General features: G+C 37.9%; 1 protein-coding gene across 1 annotated transcript in view; it reads left to right on the top strand.

Moving 5' to 3' along the window:
- LOC131155053 (vacuolar protein sorting-associated protein 2 homolog 3) overlaps window positions 1-4,495 on the top strand; it is a 31,577-nt gene extending 27,082 nt beyond the window's left edge. The window contains exon 11 of the mRNA XM_058107961.1: window positions 4,181-4,495. Within this exon, the coding sequence (XP_057963944.1) occupies window positions 4,181-4,232 (52 nt within the window). The 3' untranslated portion in view covers window positions 4,233-4,495. The remainder of the gene's footprint in view (window positions 1-4,180) is intronic.
- Window positions 4,496-23,519: the final 19,024 nt, after the last annotated feature.

Raw genomic sequence — 23,519 nt, 5'->3', positions numbered from 1 at the left:
CTGATCAAGGAAAAACAAAAAAAAAAAGGAAAGAGAAAAAGAAATTGAGGCATTCACATGGACTTCAGTTCTCCAAAACCAATACAATGGCTTGTTGCAGGTGAGGAGGCCTAACAAAGCAATCAGCCTAGGTATTTGTGATGTCTTAGCTTCTAATGAGACGAGTGAATACTTTTTTCTTTGTGGTCATGTGGCAATACAGTATGTTTTAAGCTTTCTGACTTATTTGGATGTGGGGCTTTGCCCTTATGGTGTGGTTGAATTATTTGATATGAAGTTTTGGGGCTTTGATAGGAGTTAAAAAAAAAGGAAGGTGCCTTGGCACTGTGCTTTTCGCCTCTTTCTTGCCTTGGAATAATGGCTTTTCTTGCTTCTGTCGTGATTCAGTGGTAGGGACATTTTGGAGTGTTTTATTGGCTGATTTTCAATTGCAAAGGGGTTTGAGGGTAGCTCTCTTGTGATTATTTCTTATTTGTTCCATTTGTACCTTTTGTTTCCTTCTTTTGTATTAAATTTCTTTACCCATCTGAAAAATATTTGTTTAATGCATGTTCCCTAATAGCACCTTAAAATATTTAGTAAGCTACCCAAGTGCTTCAAAGCAGACTCTGATCTAAAATATTTTGTCAAATTAAGTCTGCATGAACATATCACATTCCAAGTGGTGCACCTTGTACCTACCCTTATGCCATGACTTGGAATGCATTATGCCAACAATCATTGTGTAATTGTAATGGTTGCAATGATCATACCTACCCTTATGCCACGACTTGGAATGCATTATGCCAACAATCATTGTGTAACTTTAATGGTTGCAATGATCATGGAAATTAAGCATCAATTAACTGTTATTTTGTTTGAACATGTTTTTTGCATTAGAAAACTTGTAGAAAACACGTGGATTCCATATAAATAAATTGAAGAAAACATCAACAACAAAAACAACAAGCCTTAAGTCTCACTAGTTAGGGTCGGTATATGAATCCTTTTTAACCAATCCACTCGATTGAGAGCATTTTCCTCTATTAGATTAAGAGCTATTAAATCCTTCCTCACTACCTCATTCGAAGTTATTTTAGGCCTATCCTTACCCATTTTCATGTCAGAAACAATACCTCATTCAACCAGTGCTACGCCCAGTTCATTGCATATATATCCGTTCCTTAATTTATATTTTAATGTTATACCACTCATCCACCTTAACATTTGCATTATGGCAACTTTTACTTTTTGTACATGTTGTTTCTTAGTTGCCAAATATTTTGATCTATAAAGCATGGCTTATAATTGTCTTATAGAACTTTTAATTTTATGGGTATTCTACAATCATACAATACGCTTGATGCACTCATCCATTTTACCCAACCTACTTTAACTCTATGCTTTACATCCTCTTCAATTTCCCCTCCCACTTGCATCATAGATCCAACATATCAAAATCTACTAGTACCATTAATTTCTTGATTATCAAGTTTAATCTTCTCTCCACTACTCGTCCTTACATTATTGAAATTACATTTCATATATTTTGTCTTATTTCTACTTGCTTTAAAACTTTTAGACTCTAAAGCGGTTCTCCAAAGTTCTAACTTGGATTCCACCCCACTCCTACTTTCATCAATCAAAACCATATCATTTTTAAACGACATACACCGAGGGATCTTGTTTTGATATTCCTAGTGAGTTTGTCAACCACAAAAGTAAAATGATATGGACTCAAAGTAGTAGAACCTTGATGTGCACCTATTGTGATTGAAAAATCTCTAGATGCCCCTCCTACAGTCATAATGCTAGTCATTACTCTGTTATATAGATTTTTAATGACCTCAGTATACCTACTGCATAATAAAAACAATTGAAGTTTAAAAATTCCACTATGAATTAGGAAAACATAATATACAATTATAAATCAAATGTGCTGTACTAAACTATATTGTAATCTGAAGTCCTACTCCAACTATGACTAAAATACCTATAAAAAACTTAATAATCTTATAAATAGAAAAAAGCAGAAAACTAAAATAAATAAATAAATGTAGTCTAAAAAATAAAATAAAATAAAAGATATCAAACACTATCAGTAGATCCATGTTATACAAGCTCAAGCCAATTTAAATACTTGAGATAATGTTCTACGACATAACTTAATAAATTTTAAAAAGAAAAATAAAATAAAAAACTTATACCACTCTGTACTAGATTTTTGATCCATGTTATGCTCCCCTACTTGAGCTTAAGTATTCAGGGAAGTCATTTAGATATTTTACTTGCTGCGTTTCAAGTTTTGAGTCATATTATTATCTTAAAATCTAACCCATTTAAAATATTTTTGAACCTTTGAAGAGTGTATATCCAGGTGAGAATGACCATATCTAACCTTAATCAGAAGTAGATCAGAGAAAAAAAGCAAGAAAGCCACAATTAATCACTCCTAAGCAGATCTTGACTTTTAGACCCCAATCCTTCAAAATCTGGGTTTTTGAACCCTGTATGGATGCAAAAGAAGAATGGACTTTAAAATGCACCTTTAGAGTTGCAAAATAATATGAGTGATATATTCACATGATGTGCTAGCAATCTCAAAAGCCTTTTTCTGCATTTTAAACAGCTTCAGATCTATTAAACAATGGTTTAGTGTTATCAGCTGCCAGGATGAAATTATTTAAACAAAATTCAAGTTTTTAGGACATGAAATATATCAAGGAGCTATCAAACCAATCCAGAGTGAAGTTGATTTCTTTGATAAATTTCCAAATGAAATAAGTTACAACGATTCTCCAGATGTCTCAATTATGTTTCAGTTTTTTATCCAAATTTAATTAAAATGGCTAGGCCTTAGTCCATATAGCTTAGAAACTAGTCTGCAAGGTTTGGGAGCAGAAAAGATGATAAAAAACAACTTTCAGAGGCCTTTTTTCTGTCAACTGGGCGTGTATCAGACTGCAACAGATCATAATGGACTGATACAGCATGAATTTTCATATGAACAACAGCTTGTTATCACCCAATACTGTTACAAAACATTTATGGCTCTTAAGCACCAGTTTTAAGACCGTGGTTCTACTCAACCATGTTATGGTTTGTGGGCATGGTGATTTTCCAATATTTTCACCATAGTGATAATTATAGGCCTAAATGTTTTAAAGCTTCAGGTTTTGGCGTGGAAAAGCAACTAGAAAAGGGTTTATTAATTTTATAGAAAGCGGTGTGTTATTACTGTTGGATATCAAATGACTGGAATTCTAGGCCGACATTTGTTGTGGGAAATCCCTCTTACAATGTTGACGTCTCTAGAGTTTCATACCCTGCAATCATAGGCATGCTTGGGTGAGGTGTTATCGAGGTTGTTTACCAGAGAGTAGAATCTTTAGTGTTTAGATTTTATTTTTCTTTTTTCAGTTAATGCCGTGCTTGGGAAGTTGGGAGTTGGAAGAGGTGTTTTGTGAAGCTCTATTTAGTTAGAACCCCTTGGATGATGCAGAAGAAGAGCTCCAGTTCTCTCTCTTGATTAAAGTCCTTATGTGGGAGTGGGTTCTTGTGAGGTAACAGAGATGAAGGATTGAGTTGGATGCCTTTATTTGAGTTGCTTTCCTTTGCATTGGCAGCCGTGAGAAGTGAGGTTGTGTTTGGTTCATGGGATGAAATAAAAATTGTGTAGGGGTATAATTATTAACAAGAAAGTCACGCGTGTTGTTCAATCCAACATGAACTGGCCACTGGAACAGGAATGGACATTCGTATTTCCATGTTAAATTGAGATGATCATTACTTGTCTATTCAATGTGTTCAACTTTATGAATTAATAAATTTTTTTGAATTTTTATTCCCTTTATGGTGATGATGCTTCTCTCTTTTTTAAGCTATTAAACCCCTATACAATGATACTCAAATTATTTATTAGGAATAGACATTCAATTGGTAAACATTCATAACTCACTACCATGTTACTAATTTGTATCGTTGCATTTTACTAATGTAGGTTGCAAATACTTCCTGTGAACTGTGCATTGCGAAATTATGTTTTACTCAGTAGCAAACTTGGCTGTCGTGCTAAAGCTTTTTCCTTATAATTTCGTGCCCAAAAAATTTTGCATATTTGATTCTCAATAATCTTGTGTTCCCTCCAATGTTCGCTCTCCTTTATATATTCCACCTTATGATTTTGTTTTTTCCTCTGCAGTTCGGGTATTAGCGATCTGGAGAAAAGGTTGGCAGCCCTCAGAAATCCTTGAGCTGAAGAAGTTTCTTATTTTTCTGCTGTCTGAATTCCCAGCTGGCTGTAAACTGTAAATAATTCTTCCTCTATATATCATCTACTAAAGAGGTTTAGCATTTGATTTGTCTTGTATTCCCCTCCCTCCTTAAAAGACAGTACTATCACGGGATCTCTCTCTCTCTCTCTCTCTCTCTCTCTCTCATCATGATGGATGTTAGTACTAAGCCTGGGAAAGACGAGAAACCTGTGCTAAATCGATTCTGCTTTATATTTGTCTCATCTTTTCAAGTTGTAATCTTGTTAGGTGTTCACTCTTTAACAAGTGATTGGGCAAACGCTTTGGAATAGGCTGTCCGACACACCAGAAAGATGCTGAAATTATGAATTTGGTGGGGAGGAGCGAGACTCAACAGTTTATTAGAGAAAAAAATAAATAAATAAATAAAATCTGTTTCTTTGCCTTGCAAAATAACATTGTTCTTAAAAAAAATTATAAATAATTTTTTTTTACTAAAATTACATATGCTTTCTAACATTTATTAAAGTAAAAATGAGGACAAACACCTTCAGCGATAAATTAAAATTTTCATCTGCACCTCAAAACCTTCCCTCCAGTGCACGCACCTAGGGATTTTCTCTCTCTGGCTTTGCATTTGGAACTTTCAACCCTCTCCCTCTCTCTCTCAAATGATGATCATATGCATTCTTTAGGCTGTTTGGTATTGTTGATGTTTTCTATTTGTTGTTTGTTTCTCTATAGTAAAAAAAAAAAAAAAAAAGAAAAATAAGAAAAAGTATTTGTTTCTGTTCTTGGTTTTCTTTCAGTTGTCAATTTTTACACGTTTGTCAAAAAAAGTAAAAGCTAGATTCTATGATTTTTAATTCTTTTGACAACCTATTATCAGAAATTTTAACATACATAAATAATTTTTTTAAATTAAATTATTTATTTTATACACTTAAATTAAAAATAAATTTAAATGATCATATGAATTTAAATATAATTAAAATAAAAAATACATAAATTTTAAAAAATAATAAAAAAGTTAATTACAAAATAATTTTATTATTTTTCAATTGGCATGTCCAATAAAATTTTTTATTGTAATGCAAAATTTGTAAGTATAACAATTAAGTAAAATAATTATAATAAAATTTTTTATTTATAGTATCCTTTTAATGTGTATTATTTTAATCATATTTTTATAATATTTTGATTTAAAAATGAAAATGAGCATTTTTTAATTAAGTTTTTAATTTATATTAGTTTTATAAATGTTAACCAAATAAGTTGTTGATATCTAGTTTTTAGTTTCTATTTTTGGTTTTTGGTATTCGTTTCTTTAATTTTTGATAATGATATCAAATGACCCTTTAGTTTTGCCAAACCCTAGGTTTCGATCGGTGGTGATGCCCCCCTCAACCTCTATTAGATCGAGATATGCTATCTCACTCGCAATATTTTTCTTTATAAATCACACATTTTTGTCATGCTTTTATATGTTTTCTTTAAAATTTATAATTGTTGAATATGATTGCACCAATTGTCCATAGACGACAAATTATTTTTAAAGTTGCATTTGATATTTGAACTTTAAGGTATTGTATTTACATTGGTTTGAAAGCATAGATTTTGGAACTTAAATTTAGATTTGGATGGATTTGAAAAAAGTTTCAATACAATTCTATATTACAGCTTAATTAAATTCAATACAACTCCAAATTTAAGACCTTTCTAAATATAAGATTACTGTTCATGTTGCAATGGTAATGTTGATATATGAGAAAGAGCATATTTGATGCGTTTAGGTTTTTACTAGGTGCATTTTGTTAACTAAAATTTGATGATAGCCTAAGTTAACATAAGAGAATTTAATTTATATCATGATGAGTCACACGATTTGGATCTTTTAGTGCAACAAATTAAAATTCGTGCAGGAATCAAATTAACTTCGATGATAGTTTATGAATCTTCAGCATAATTAATTAACTTTTAAAAGATAAAATTATAGGAAAAGAAAGGGAAAAGCTTAATAATATAACTTTTGAGCTTGTTTCTTTAATTACAAAATCATGGACATTAATTAATCATACATATAGTAACTATATGTAACACACACACACACACACACATTTAATCAGTTCCAACTTTCAAATTTATGAATGGTAAATGTCACACCCCAAACCTGGAAATGAGACTCGGGGGTGAAAATATAATCTAACCTGTCCCTGTATCATACAAATCATCACAGATACAATACAAAGGATGAGGGTCCGACCCCGTGGGATTCTCAGGCACCTTAAACACATCCAATCATAATCATATACGCAGTGGAAAAAGTCATTCTATATCAACATATGCAGTACCATACCAGAGTCTAAATAAGAGCAGAATATGGCTCTAACAAAACGTACAAACTGAGTGCCCAAATACAACTCAAAATGGCAACCCAACAAAACTACAGTTCTATCACTTACCCAAGCGCTAACGCTGTACACCGGCCACTATACTTCCAACACCAGGACGCTAGTTCCGGTTACCCGAAGGACCTGTAAAAATGTACGTACAGTAGGGGTGAGACACCTCTCAGTAAGGAAGAACACATGTTATATCGGTGTGTGGCATTTTAGTGTTATCATGATACAACATACACGCAGTTAAATGCATTCCAGTACTAATTTACACAGTGCATACATGCATACATACGACGACCATTTATACGCAGCCCCGTCAAAAAACATACACATGATTAGTAATCCTCAGTGTTGTCACACTCTTCGGCCCGAAGTCGGCCCGTGACATATGGCGTTGGCCCGTAGCCAACCTGCAAACACAACTCCACCGGTACATGGCTAGTCCCCGACTCCCATGGCATCGTACCAGCGCTAAATTGGTGGATCCATACCTTTCAGTTTGATTTGCCGGAATAGGCTCACACCCTCAGATATAAAGCCGGACACTCTTGCCTACATGACAGGCGATAACACGCCCTCGGATATAGAGCCGGACACTCTCAGTACCTAGGACAAATTCGGAACCACCTTCCTACTAGCATTTCAACATATCACACACACATGCATGCTCATATAACCAAACAAACCACACTCATTTGGTTATCTAAATCATGGTTTTCCAAACAAATACAGTTTAAACAAAGTCAAGGCACAACCATCCCAATATCATAGTATAAATCACACATATACTCGGTTTTCAACAAAACCTGAGATTCAGCCCGTCGCCCCCTTTTTCCTAAAACTGTAATAATGAAAAACCTATAGTTTTCCTTGTTAGATCCCCCCAAATGAGTAGCCAAAACACACACAGGACCGTGGACCACAGTTCCACCGAGTCCGATTTCAAAAATAACTAATATAAACATAGTTCTCCTTACCTTAACCCTGTAAGCAAATCCTGAACTCCAAGGTCCCTAAACAACGAACCGAGTTCCAAAACCTACAAATCACAGTACATAATATGTTCACAAGACAGTTACCTACAAATCTACAGGATCAGAATTGAAAATCGAGCCTTACCTCGATTTTATGCCGAAACCCGAAAATCTCCAAAACGAGATTCCGATCCGTAGAAGTTGTAGAGAATCCTTTCACGATCCTTGTGGTAGCTTTTGTTTTCCGATTTCGTCAACGATTGGCAAAGAATTCTAAAGAGAAGGAGTAGGGAGAGGTTTAGAGAAAGAGGGAGAGATAAAAATCTAAGTTTGCTTAGCTTGAAAGAAATGAGAATTTCCTTTATAGCCCTTTGACCTGGGCAATTTCCAATTTTGCCCCTCTCTTAATATTTAAACCCATTTTTCATATTTCGGGTTTTTACAATCTCCCCTCCTTACAAAAATTTCGTCCTCGAAATTTGCCATCTCTTATTCCCAGATTCATACATACAATTAAATACATAGATACAACTTAAAAGCGAACTAGCGATTATCACAGGGCAGTCCCATCATACACATACACAAAGACACAACTCAAGAGCGAACTGGCAATCACCACAGTGCAGTCCCATCTTACACATACACATACATACTCTCACTTATGGTGGAGGAATACCGTGGTTACATATACAACAATCTCAGGAGTTCACAATACTCACACTCCCGACGACTAACCACCTATCCCAACCCACACTAGGATCATGTACAAGTGCTCAGAATAACTGTGGATACTTCCGGCGTATTTTCGTTTCCAGTTCCCAAGAAGCTTCCTCAACCTCGTGGTTTCGCCACAATACCTTCACTAATGGTATCTCTTTGGTACGAAGCTTCTGAACTTTACGGTCCAGAACCTAAACAGGTATCTCCTCATACGCTAAAGTATCCCCAATTTCCAACTCATCATAGCTAATCACATATGAAGGATCAAACATGTACCTCCTCAACATGGAGACGTGAAACACATCATGGACCCTTGAAAGTGCTGGAGGTAATGTAACTCTGTAGGCTACCCGACCCACTCGCTCAAGTACCTCGAATGGTCTGATATACCTCAGGCTCAACTTGTCCTTCGTACCGAATCTCATCACTCCTTTCATCGGAGCAATACGCAGAAATACCTTACCTCCCACTTCAAACTCTAATTCACGGTGGCGAACATCTGCATAACTCTTCTACCGACTTTGAGCCGATTTAATCCTCTCCCGGATCAAACCCACCTTCTCAGACGCCTGCTACACAAGTTCAGGTCCTAACACCTGACATTCACCAACCTCATCCCAACACAAAGAAGATTGACACCTCTGACCATACAAAGCCTCGAACAGTGCCATCCCGATACTAGATTGGAAGCTGTTGTTATAAGCAAACTCCATAAGTGGCATAAACTGTATCCAGCTACCACCGAAGTCTAACACACAAGCTCGCAACATATCTTCCAATATCTGTATCGTCCTCTCGGACTGTCCATCAGTCTGGGGGTGAAACGCTATACTAAAAGTAAGCTTCGTCCCCAATGCCTCCTGCAAGCTCATCCAGAATCGGGAAGTAAACCTCAAGTCCCGATCTGATATTACGGACACCGGTATCCCGTGCATTCTCACAATCTCATGCACATACAAATCTACTAGCCTACTCAAAGGATAGCTAACTTTCATCGATATGAAATGAGCAGATTTTGTCAATCTATCCATGATCACCCAAATAGCGTTCTGCCCGTGAAGTGCTAGTAGAAAATCGGTCACAAAATCCATGGAAATATGCTCCAATTTCCACACCGGAATAGGCAAAGGCTACAACAGCCCTGCTGGCCTTTGATGTTCAGCTTTCACCTGCTAACACGTCAGACACTGCTTCACGAACTGAGCAATCTGCCTCTTCATACCAGACCACCAGAAGGTCTCGTGCAAGTCCCGATACATCTTTGTACTACCATAATGTACCGTATACATAGAACGATGTGCCTCCTCTAGAATCGTCCTTCTGATCTCATCATCATTCGGAACACAGAGTATGGTCCCAAACCTCAACACACCTCCTTCAGAGATGTTAAACTCTGTAGCCAATCCCTGCTATACCTTTTCCATAGCCTCTGCCAACTCTGCATCACTAGCTTGCGCGGCTTTTATACGCTCAAATAGGGTCGGTTGGACCACCAAACTAGCAAAATAAGCCTGATGATCACCAACCACCAACTCTATACCTGAGCTCTCCAAATCCCGTCTGATTTGACACTGAGTTACAACCACAGATACAGTTGTAGGTCCTGACTTCCGACTCAACGCATCAGCCACCACATTTATCTTCCGCGAGTGATAATTGATCATGCAATTGTAGTCCTTAATCAACTCTAGCTACCGCCTCTGCCTCATATTCAACTCCTTCTGCGTGAAGAAATACCTGAGGCTCTTATGGTCAGTGAAAATCTCACACTGCACCCCGTACAAATAGTGTCACCAGATCTTCAATGTATACTCAACAGCAGCCAACTCCAGATCATGCGAAGGGTAATTCTTCTCATATTCCTTCAGTTGCCGAGAAGCATACGCCACAACCTTAACCTGTTGCATAAGCACACATCCTAAGCCCTTCAGAGACGCGTTGCTATAAATCACAAATCCACCATCTCCTGAAGGAATGATCAACACTGGAGCAGTAACCAGCCAGTGCTTCAACTCCTGAAAGCACTGCTCGCAATCATTGGTCCACTCAAACTAGACTCCCTTCCTAGTCAATTGAGTCAGAGGTCTAGACAGTTTAGAGCATGGTTTTAAATAAAGGCCGCGACCATTACGTAACGCCGTTACGTAAAGGTTTTTTGGGTTACCGATACCGTTACACACCGCGAAATCGGTGGGAAGAAAAATCACGGCCGTAGCGGCCGTTATGTAACGCGTAACCGCTACGGCCGTTACGTAACCGCTATAGGACTGTTACACCAAAAAAATATTTTATTTTTTACTTTTTCTTCTCACTTTTTCTCTCTCTTTCATATATCATTCTCAATATACCAAGTGGCAAGAGGGGGAAAAAATTATAATGAGGATGACAATGATACAAAATTTACTTTTTCTTTAAATACTCACAATAGATGCATTAATTAACAATTTCAAAATACTAACTTGTTAGGAATTTTTTTTTTTAATAATATTAGTAATGTGATATTTATGTTCTTTATTTTTCAACTTTAACCTTTTTTCTTTTCTAACTATTTTATATTTATATTATTCGTATGTATTATGTGTCTAATAGATTAATGGAGTGTATAATGTATTTTATTTTATTAATTCATTTAGCACACATAAGAATTTATCACAGATAAGAACAATGAGAAGTATAAATACGCACACACACGTAATTTTCTATCAATGATGGTTTAAAACAAATGTAAACTTGTTGCCCTTACCAAATAACTTAGTTACTCGAACTAAAGGGTCCAAAATACACTAAAACCCTTTCTAAGAATGGCCAAAAGCTTAAAACATGCAAGTACGCTAATATGCACAAGGTTGTGCGTGCTTCAAAAAAATTCACAGCCGTTACACCCGCTTCCCATTATGTAACATCCGCTACTCCTGCTTCCCATTACACCTGTTACCGTTACGTTACGCTACCCGCTACCGCAATTTAAAACCATGGTTTAGAGAAACCCTCTATGAACTGACGATAGTATCCTGCCAGTCCTAGAAAACTCCGAACCTCCTGCACATTCTTCGGTCTTACCTAGTCGACCACAACTTCAATCTTGCTAGGATCAACTGATATTCCATCCCCAGTAACCACATGGCCTAAGAACGCAATCTGACTTAACCAGAATTCACATTTCTTCAACTTAGCATACAACTTCTTCTCTTGCAGAATCTGTAACACTAACCTCAAATGTACCACGTATTCTTCCATACTCCTCGAGTATACCAGAATGTCATCAATGAATACCACCACGAACCAATCTAGGTACTCATGGAAAACCCTGTTCATCAGATCCATGAACACCGCCGGAGCATTCATCAACCCAAAAGGCATGACTAAAAACTTGTAGTGGCCATATCTGGTTCGGAAAGCCGTAATCGCTACATCCTCCGCTCTAACCCTCACCTGATGTTATCCTGACCGCAAATCGATTTTTGAAAAGACCCGCGTCCCTTGTAACTGGTCAAAGAGATCATCTATATGAGGTAAAGGATAACGATTCTTCACAGTTACCTTGTTAATATCACGATAATCAATGCACATCCGCATCGACCCGTCCTTCTTCTTCACAAACAGTACTGGAGCTACCCAGGATGAAACACTAGGTTGAATGAATCCCCTGTCCAGTAATTCCTGCAATTGCTCCTTCAACTGCCGAAGTTCTGCTGAAGCCATTTGGTACAGGGCTTTAGAGATTGGCGCCTTACTAGGCAGAAACTCTATCGCAAACTCCACCTCACGATCTGGAGGTAAACCGGGTAAATCATCTGGGAATACATCCGGGAATTCGCTAACTACCCGAATATTTTTCGAGTCTCAACTTATCCCGCGGTGGTTCCTCCACACAAGCTAAGTACCCCTAACATCCGTTCAAGAGTAGTCTCCTCTCCTGTAGTGCCGAAAGAATCTATGGCGCTGAACGCACACACGATCCCATGAACTCGTACTCCTGCTCCCTTGGAGGTCTGAAAACTACCACCTTTCTACGACAGTCAATCACAGAATAACTGGAGAACAACCAGTCCATCCCCAGAATGACGTCAAACCCTGACATGTCGTATATACCACAAGAATCACCGGTAACATCTTTCCCTGAATTTCCACTAGGCAGTCTATCAACATCTTCCTTCAGAAAGATACACTCCCAGATGGCGCAGTAACAGCTAATACCTCATTCATATCTCGGGTCTCAATCCCACACTGTCCCACAAAATTTACAGATACAAAAGAATGGGTTGCACCCGAATCAAACAGAACAGAAGCTTTATTCGAAAGCAATAATAAGGTACCTTTCACCACGTTACCTGCATGCTCAGCGTCCGCTGGAGTAAGAGAGTATACTCTGGCTGGAGCTGTATTTGTTTGAGTGGTTCCCTGAGGTCTCTGATTACTCCCTCGGTCCCCACTAACTGCAAGCACGTCTCGCCTCGGTGCTCGACAATCACGAGACATGTGGCCTGACTAGCCACAATTGTAGTAACTACCCCCAAATGACCGGCACTCTCCCTCGTGCCACCTGTGACATCTGGTACAATGACCACCGATCTGGCTTATCTGAGAGTCCTAGCACTTGGTATTCTGGCGGTAACCCGAGCCCTTGCTCCTCTTCTTCCATGATCCCTGACAAGATCCTGTCTGAGAACCAGAAGGTACCATCCTCTTCCTCGATTCCTGATCCACCTCGTCCTCTCGGATACTAGTCTCGATCACCGTGGCTTTATCCACCAACATCGAGAACTTGCGAATCTGAAGCATACCCACTAGTCTACGGATATCCTTCCTCAAACTCTTCTCGAACCTTCGAGTCTTCTCATACTCGCTCGAGATCATACATGGTTCAAAGCGGGACAGCACTATGTATCGAGCCGCATACCCCTGCACCGTCAAACTCCCCTGAGTCAGCATAGAAAACTCATCTACCTTCGCATCTCATACGGAAGCCAGGAAGTATCTATCAAAGAACACCTCCTTGAATCGGCTCCACATCATCTCCTCAGGACCAGCTCTGCTTCTCCAACAGATTCACCACAGTCCACCGTCGACCCGCTTCCCTAGACAGCTGGAAGGTAGCATAAAGAACTCGCTGCCTATCTGTGCAGTGCAGGACCTCCAAGATTCTCTCAGTATTTTCCATCCAGTCCTTTGCTGTCATCGGGTTAGCTCCTCCAGAGAACGTCAGAGGATGCATGTGTGTGAACCTCTCAATGGTGCACCCCACAGCAGTAGGAGAGCGCTCGCGTCTCCTCACACTCCGCCCGATCTCCCGCAATACCTGCCTCGTCAAACCCCGAGGCACAGAAGGAGACTCATCACTCGCAGTCTCCTCAGAGCCACTTCCTAGATTATTATCCTTGGGCTCCATTCTGCAACATAATAGAAATCTATCAATATCCCTATAACACATACAATTAACACAATGATCTACACTAATCGTGTTAACTACTTCCTGCCAGGTCTAGGTCTGTCCTATCACACCAACACGAAAGTCATCAATGATCTGCCCTACTTTTACTAGAATCGTCATCCCAGGAGAAACACGGAATACCATCGAGAATTCCCGGTCTAGTAACCAAACAACCCTCAACCAATTCTACCCATATCCACATCCTATACTTTGGTATGTACTCATAACTAAGCCTAACCAAGTTTACAAGATCTAGTAACCTAGTTAGCTCTAATACCAAGATGTCACGTCCCGAACTCAGAAATGGGACCCGAGGGTGAAAATATAATCTAACCTGTCCCTGTATCATACAAATCATCATAGATATAGTATAAAGGATGAGAGTTCGACCTCGTGGGGTTCCCAGGCACCCTAAACACATCCAGTCATAATCATATACGCAGCGAAAAAAAGTCATTCTATATCAACATATGCAGTACCATACCAAAGTTTATACAAGAATAGAACATGGCTCTAACAAAACATACAAACTGGGTGCCCAAATACAACTCAAAATGGCAACCCAACAAAACTACAGTCCTAGCACATACCCCAGCGCTAAAGCAGTACACCGGCCACTACGCTCCCTACACCAGGACGTTAGTTCCGATTACCCGAAGGACCTGTAAAAATGTATGTATAGTGGGGTGAGACATCTCTCAGTAAGGAAGAACACATATTATATCGGTGTGTGGTATTTGAGTGTTATCATGATATAACATACACGCAGTTAAATGCATTCTAGTACTAATTTACACAGTGCATACACGCACACATACGACAGCCATTTATACACAGCCCCATCACAATACATACACATGATCAATAATCCTCAGTGTCGTCACACTCCTCGGCTCGAAGCCGGCCCGTGACATACGGCGTTGGCCCATAGCCAACCCGCAAACACGGTGCCACCGGCACATGGCTAGTCCCCGACTCCCATGGCATCGTACCGGCGCCAAACTGGTGGATCCACAGCCTTCGGCCTGATCTGCTGGAATAGGCTTACGTCCTCGGATATAGAGCCGAACACTCTCAGTACCTGGGACAATTTCGGAACCGCGTTTCTACTAGCATTTCAACATATCACACACATATGCATGCTCATATAACCAAAAAAACCACTCATTTGGTAATCTAAATCATGGTTTTCCAAATAAATACAATTTAAACAAAGTCAAGGAACGACCATCCCAATATCACAGTATAAATCACACATATACTCGGTTTTCAACAAAACTAGGGATTCAGCTCGTCGCCCCCTTTTTCCTAAAACTGTAATAATGAAAAACCCATAGTTTTCCCCATTAGATCCCCCAAAACGAGTAGTCAAAACACACACAGGACCGTGGACCACAGTTCCACCGAGTCTAATTTCAAAAATAACCAATATAAACATAATTCCCCTTACCTTAACCCTGTAAGCAAATCCCGAACTCCAAGGTCTCTAAACAGCGAACCGAGTTCCAAAACCTACAAATCACAGTACATAATATGTTCACAAGACAGTTACCTACAAATCTACTGGATTAAAATTGAAAACCGAGTCTTACTTCGATTTTACGCCGAAACCCAAAAATCTCTGAAACGAGATTCCGATCCATAGAAGTTGTAGAGAATCCTTCCACGATCCTAGTGGTAGCTTCCGTTTTCCGATTCCATCAACGATCGGTGAAGAATTCTAGAGAGAAGGAGTAGGGAGAGGTTTAGAGAGAGAGAGAGAGAGAGAGAGAGAGAGAGATAAAAATCTAAGTTTGCTTAGCTTGGAAGAAATAAGAATTTCCTTTATAGCCCTTTGACCTGGGCAATTTCCAATTTTGCCCCTCTCTTAATATTTAAACCCATTTTTCATATTTCGGGTTCTTACAGTAAATCAATACCAAAATTATGATTTTAATGAAAAAATATTAGGTACATGGGGTGTATATATTGAATCTAACATGATCTTGTTAGATGCACAAAAAATTTAACTAATTTAATAAAATATGAGGAAATCATGTTAGATTTCGTATATATGTGTATCTAATAATTTTTTGTTTATATTCATTTTTTTAATAAATAAAATTAAGATATTTAAAATTTACAATTTTCAAGATTAAAAATTTATAATTAAGATTTTAAATAAATAGGATTAAAAGTTTTGACATGCACAAGTTTCCTTATAATCAAGGTTTAATTAAACATTTAAATTAAAATTTCATGTATGCAGCACGTCTCCAAATTTATTTTATGTACATTGTGTTTAATTTTGTTCTGCCTTGATACTTCTTAAAAAAAAAATAAAATTATGATGATGCAGAATGTATGATGTGATAGTAAATATATATGTTGACTTTTTGAGTCTGATCCCTATTTTGATACTAACAAAATATCAGTATCTTATGTGTGCATTTAGTGTGTAAATAGGTTTTCATTTCAGTACGAATATAAGATACCGAAAATGAATGCCAGCAAAAACATAAGGCTCACACTCTCTTGGCGTTTTCCATGAAGATTTAAGAGTAAAGAAGATAAAGAAGACATTTTTTTTTACTTGTATATGCATTTGTTTTTATATTTGGTGTGTAATAATGTATGCATCTGCATGATATGAATTATATGCTCAGTTGGCTGTAGTTTGCCCATAGGGAACCGAATGACCTTAGGGTTGGTCGACTGACGCCGATTTTTTAAGGCTATTTCTCAAAAGCCTTAGTCTAACTTTAGGACATTGAATATTGCATAAAAATGTCCCCCATAGTCTTGAAAATAAATATCATATAATTAGGGATAATTTAATAAAGGTAAAAAGACCGAAATGCCCAAGGATGGCATGTTTGGTCGACCGAACTCAGTTACACCGAGATCTTGGGTTGACCGAACTCCCACTGGGTCAACAAGTTGACCACTCGGTCGACCGACCAAGATTATATGGGTAACGCCTTAGTCGATCAAACCCCCACGTGGGAATAGCAAACTGCCCGGTCGACTGAACCTCGTAGTTCAAAAAGACTTGGTTGATGGAACCACGGGATTTGGAAAATCACCTTTGAACCCTGCAAGTCTGGTTGACCATCCTTCTAGTTCAAATTTCTCCTGGTTGACCGAACCCAGCCACTTGGTCAATCGAACCTTAAGTTCGGTCGACCGAGCCTCTCGGGTTGTTGAATTTTTTACCATTGGTAAACGAGGTTATTTTTAATTGAACATCATTAATCTTTTTCTAAAATGACCTCTGTGTCCCCAACGGTCATAATTTTCACAAACTCTATAAATTCCTCCTCATTACTCCAAATTAGTAATTTTGATTAACTCCAAATTTCTCTCTAATCATTTGTTAATCAAAGTTCTCCTAAACCATTTTTATTGTAAAAATTTCTTCTTTGGGGCAAAATTTTTCAAACTAAACTCTCCAACTCTCTTTCCATCCATTCATTTCAAAATCATTTTGTGAGAGAGTATATTTGTTTTGATAATTATTTTTGTATTCACATGCCGTACTCTCACATACTATTTATTTTTGAAAATCATTTTTGAGAATATAGCCTTGGTTTTCTCCTAGATTATTTCTTTGATAAATATTTTTTGGGAGAAAATTATTTATTGCACATATATTTCCTTGAACATAAACTCCAGATTCTCCAAATACTTTTATTTGAAAAAAATCTTTGTTGGAGAACATAATAATCATTTTTATATCCACGTATTTTATTTGTGCATATTATTTAGATAAACACCCTTACTCCTTGAGCATTATTTCATATCATTGGAGTGTGTATTTTTATGAGCTTAATGTGTACATCCATGCTTGTATTTAGAAGGTTTCTTATATGTACAAAAATGTTTTTATTGTAACGGTTGGGTTCAGCCCGGAATTGAACTAGGGAGTCTTAGCCCTATAAGTGAGACTGGTTCGGTTCAGCCCGAAAATTGAACGTAGGAGTCTTAGCCCCGTAAGTGAGACTAGTTTGACTTAGCCTAATAATTGAGTTGGGAATTTCCTCACCCTATAAGGAGAGGATGTAAACGGTTTTTGCTCTGCCTAGTTAAGTGAGCAGGTTTAGTGGAATCCTTGGGGGGTAGCCCAAGGCGGGGATGTAGATTGGTTTGGTCGAACCTCGATAAAAAATCTAGTGTCACACACACACACACACACACACACTCTCTCTCTCTCTCTCTCTCTCTCTCTCTTTCTCTCTCTCTCTCTCTCATTTAAATTCTTGTACTTTAATTTCAGTATGTGTATGAATGTTTATTTAATGTCATAATTATTTGCATACACACATTTGATTTAAATAAGATATTGCACACATGTAAGTTTTCTTTTAGTGTTAAAATCATTTTACATACACGTGTACATGTTGAATGAGATATGATACGTGGCGAATCGGCGAAACGTTTAAATTAGCCAAAAAGTTTTTAAAACCCAATTCACCCCCTTCTTGGGATCACACCAATTTTAACAATATATAATGTTAATGCATGCTAATATGAGTCTATATAAGTATTTTGGCAACATTTTTACGTTACTCACAATATTTTAACATTTTAATGTTATAAAGTATTTTGATTTTAATCACCAAAGTGATTAAATCATTAAGTAAAGTACTTATATGTTTGATGCTAGAATAATGTCACGCCTCGAACCCGCAAGTGGGTCCCAGGTGTGAATATAGTAACCTAACCTGTCTTTGCATCAATTCAAACATACATGATATGATAAAATAAAAGGGTCTGACCCCGTGGGGTACACAGATGTCCTATACACCTACACATACAAATCCATACTCATCAGATACGCAGTGAAATACGATCTTTTTATACATGTACAGTATCATACCAGAGTCTATATAAGCTAGGATACACATTCCCATAATACAAAACATACCCCAGGTGTCTACAAAACCATCCTGACAACCCGGATACCAAAACTCGTACCTAACAGGTACTAGCAGTAGCTAACGACACCCTCGCTTCTAGACATTAGGATGCTAATTACGGCTACCTGAAGGACCTGAAAAACATTGTACGTACATTCGGGGTGAGACACCTCTCAGTAAGGAAGAAAACATGTTGTATCAGTGTGTGGCATACCAGTGTTATTTTACGCAAAACATAACACTATACGATACAATACAGTTCGAAAAAATTTCCATACAATTCCAGTATTTTCACAAATGCATTCCAGTACATATGATACCCAAAACATATGGTCAGTGTCGTCACACTAATACGTAACTACACTATGAAACCCGAAGCTTCAAGCGATTACATTGCCAATACGATGTAGCTCACACAAGTATGCAACTACGATATGAACTTAAGTTTCACAGCGATTACATTGCCAACACGCAACTACTCCATGAACTCAAAGCTTCACAACGATTACATTGCCATACAGGGTGGCTCACATCCTTCGGTGACCAGCCGGATGACATAGTAATATTTCACACCCTCCAATATGGAGCCAGACACTCTCACCCACGGTTTTCACACCGGTACATGGCGCAGCGTACGGTAATTAGCCGCTACATAGCTATTTTGGCATACGGTAATTACCCGCCACTAGCTGATTTCACAAAACTTGGAATCATTTTGGAGCTCATACTCCTATACACATCAGCGTATGGTAATAAGCCGCCACATAGCTGTTTTACAACATACTTGGAACAATTACATACAACCCTACATACCACACTTATTTGGTTTACGAAAAATCATATTGTTTTCCATTTCAAGTATACAGTTTATGCAAATATGGATAACAGTCATCTCAATAATACAGTTTAAACAAAATGAACGATTTTCCAAACAAAGCAGAGATGATACACGAAATCCCCAAATTTTCCCGAAAACTATAACCTGAAAATCCCATATTTTTACTCGATAGATTTCCCAAATTAAGTTACCAAAACATACATATGATCGTAGCTTACAAGCTTACCGATCTCGATTTAAAAAATAAACTGATATAAATAGAATCCCCTTACCTTAACCCGAAATCCAACTACGAACTCTATGGTCCCTAAAACTATGAATCGAGACTCCAAAACCCACAAACCACAGTACAATACATGCTTACAATCCATACTACTACACATATTCTGAATCATAAATGAAAACCGAGCCTTACCTCGATTTTAGCCCGAAACTCGGAAACGCTCAAAACGAGATTCCAATCCATTAGAAATGTAGAGAATCCTTCCCTGATCCTCGTGGTAACGTCCAATTTACGAATCAGGCGACGAATGGCGAAGAAATCGAGGAGAGAGAGAGAGCTTCGAATTCTAGAGAGAGAGAGAGAATTTCCAAATCTTAGCCAAGAAGTAACCGAAAATATCTTTTAAAGGCATTTGACTCGGGTGGATTCATCGACGAATTGGCGTCCTCGTCAACAAGTCTGCCATTACCTTCGTCAATGAGATGGTACCCTCGTCGACGAGCCGAATATTTAAAATTTTTCCAAACCTCTCGGCATCCCCTCATCGATGAGCCTCTGAATTTCGTCGATGAGAACAGAAGAAACTTCGTGGAGGAACCCTGCTTAATTTACCATTTTATCCTTCTTTTACATAATTAATCCATATATCACTGTTCAGGTTCTTACAATCTCCCCTCCTTACAAAAATTTCATCCTTGAAATTTGCAATCTCTCATTACAAACATATTCATACTACTACCTACATACACACTCTAAGATGAATCGGCGGCCATTTATACGCAGCCCCTCTATGATACATACATACTCTAAAGAAAACGGCGGCCGTTTATACATAGCCCTGTCACGATACATACATACATACTCTAGAGAATATGGCGGTCATTTATACGCAGCCCTATCATGATACACACATACATACTCTTGAGAATATGGCGGCCATTTATACGCAGCTCCGATACAATACATACATATATACTCTAGAGAATATGGCGACCATTTATACGCAGCCTCGATACGATACATACATACATACTCTCCCTCACTTATGGTGGAGGAATACCATGGTTACATACATACGTGGCCTCGGGAGTTTACAATACAACATGACTCTCCCAAAGACTAACCACCAAATACAATACGATAATAGAGGATTACATACATACATACATATTCATACCACCCTGCTATATAACTACTACTTAGAACAACTGCGGATACTTCCGGCGTATTTCCATTTCCAATTCCCAAGAAGCTTCCTCAACCTCGTGGTCTCGCCACAATACCTTCACTAATGGTATTTCTTTGGTACGAAGCTTCTGAGTCCAAAACCTGAACAGGTATTTTTTCATACGCTAAAGTATCCTCGATTTCCAACTCATCATAACTGATAACATGAGATGGATCCAACATGTACCTTCTCAGCATGGATACGTGAAACACATCGTGGACCCTTGAGAGTGTTGGGGGTAGTACAACTCTGTAGGCTACCGGACCCACTCGCTCAATGACCTCGAATGGTCCGATATACCTTGGGCTCAACTTGCTCTTCTTTCCGAATCTCATCACTCCCTTCATCAGAGCGATTCTAAGGAATACTTTAGCCCCTAACTCGAACTCCAACTCATGGCGGCGAACATCCGCGTAACTCTTCTGCCTACTCTGAGCTGATCTAATCCTTTCCAAGATCAAACCTACCTTCTTAGACGCCTGCTACACGAGTTCAGGTCCTAAAACCTGACGTTCACCGACCTTATCCCAATACAAAGGAGATCGACACCTTTGACCATACAAAGCCTTGAACGGTGCCATCCCTATACTAGCTTGGAAGCTATTGTTATAAGCAAACCCTACTAGTGGCAGAAACTGAATCCAATTACCACCGAAGTCCAATACACAAGCCCGTAACATATCCTCCAAGATCTGTATCGTCCTCTCCGACTGTCCATTAGTGTAAAGACCCGAAAATTTAAAAGGATTAAAATAATTTAGAAAAAAAATAATAAATAAAATAACAAATAGATAAATAAAAGGAATGACATGGGAAAAAGAAAAAAAAATTAAATTAAAAAAATAAAAATTCAAGAAATTAAATTAAATTAAGATAAATTAAATAATTAAATAACTAGTTGTTAAATTAAATATCATTGCATTGGATTTAAAACAAATATAATTAAAATAAGATATATATATATATATATATATATATAAAAGTTAAAGTAATATATATATATATATATATATATATGTGTGTGTGTGTGTGTGTGTAAAGTAAAGAGGATAAGAAGAAGAAAGAAGAAGAAGTCTGCAGAACAGACACGCCCCCCCTCTCTCTGAAATTTTATCTGCGCAGCGCCAGCCACTCCGTCTCCGTCTCTCTCCTTTTCTCAATTTCTCGGCGAATTTGTAGCGGATCGGGAAACGGAAGGTGCTGTTGGATTTTTGGTTCCGCTGCCAAAATTTCTACTAGAGCAGATTGGTCATGGGAACGACTTAGGCACTGCTCTTTGGGAAAGGTAATTTTTTTCCATTTTCTCAATTTTGCTTTAAATCTACTATTAAATTGGTGAACGGGTACCACCACGTGGTCCTAGTCGTCGTCGTCATCATTTTCATGTAGGTAATTTTTCAATTGAGATTTTCTATGCCCTACTCCAAAGTGAGAGTGAGATTTGAAAATTTTGGCAAATTAGTTAAATTTGCGGGTATAACTGTAAATTGAAAATTATGACCCTAGAAAATATTTAAATAGTATGTTATTTAGGAATAATTTAAATGGAATTAGGGTTTTTGATTCAGGGCTCGGGTGAGCACCGCGTGTGTAATTTTGGGCTCCGCAGGCATAATTTAGAAAATTAAGGGGGAGTATTAAATATTAGTTTAAATGTTAATTTGAGGTGTGTGGAGCCTAAAGAAGGCTAGATGGGTAGTATTTTAGGGAAATGAATTAATTAATTTGAGATGTGGCAGTAGCTACATAATGCACTAGGGCAGAGGGAACCTACTTGTATGGGCGGGTAGAATTCCCTATCCTTAGGGCCTTTGTGGGTAAACTATTGTTGAACTGTGTGAGTACGAGATTAATCTACCACTTGAGGGCTTACTGTGTAAGGTGAGTGCTCTGATATGTTTTAATTGTAACCTTAGGGTTACCTAAGTATCAGAGCAGAGAGGTGCTACTTGTATGAGCGGGTAATCACCCTTATCCTTAGGTAATCTCATGGGTTAAATATTTGCATGTGATTGTTTAGGGTCAGAAAATGATTTCAATGTTATATGATGATTTGCAAATGAAATAAAAATGATATCTATTTATCTCATGTTGGTCACACGCTGTTTTAATATGTATGTTTCTTCCCTTACTGAGATGTGTCTCACCCGAATATGATTATTTCTTTTCAAGACATCCTCGAGGTCAGGCTTAGAGAGCTCTAGGGTTGTTAGCCTTCTGAGGATTGTATAAAGAGAAAGGGTATATTTTTATATACTTTGGGGGAATGTAAATATTTATGTTTTAAGTTTTTATGTTTTAAGCCTGTTGAGAACAGAATGGTTGTGAAAATACTGAAATGCTTTTGGAGATATATGTATATATGGGAATGCAGGTGTTGGATGGATACTTTGGATTATAGATAGAAATTAGTAAACTCTGGTATTATGTTATATGGAGATTTTATTTATGTTTTCCGCTGCATATGATATGGATTATCAGGATTTTACCATGTATAACGCACCGGACCTGAGTTTAAGGGTTCGGGGCGTTTCATTATTCTGGGGGTGGAACGATGTACTGAAAGTAATCTTCGT

This window comes from Malania oleifera, chromosome 5, assembly GCF_029873635.1.
Source record: "Malania oleifera isolate guangnan ecotype guangnan chromosome 5, ASM2987363v1, whole genome shotgun sequence".
In the NCBI taxonomy this organism is placed as follows: Eukaryota; Viridiplantae; Streptophyta; class Magnoliopsida; order Santalales; family Ximeniaceae; genus Malania; species Malania oleifera.
The sequence above is the reverse complement of the archived record's forward strand: the minus strand, read 5'-3'. Positions and strand labels throughout refer to the sequence as shown.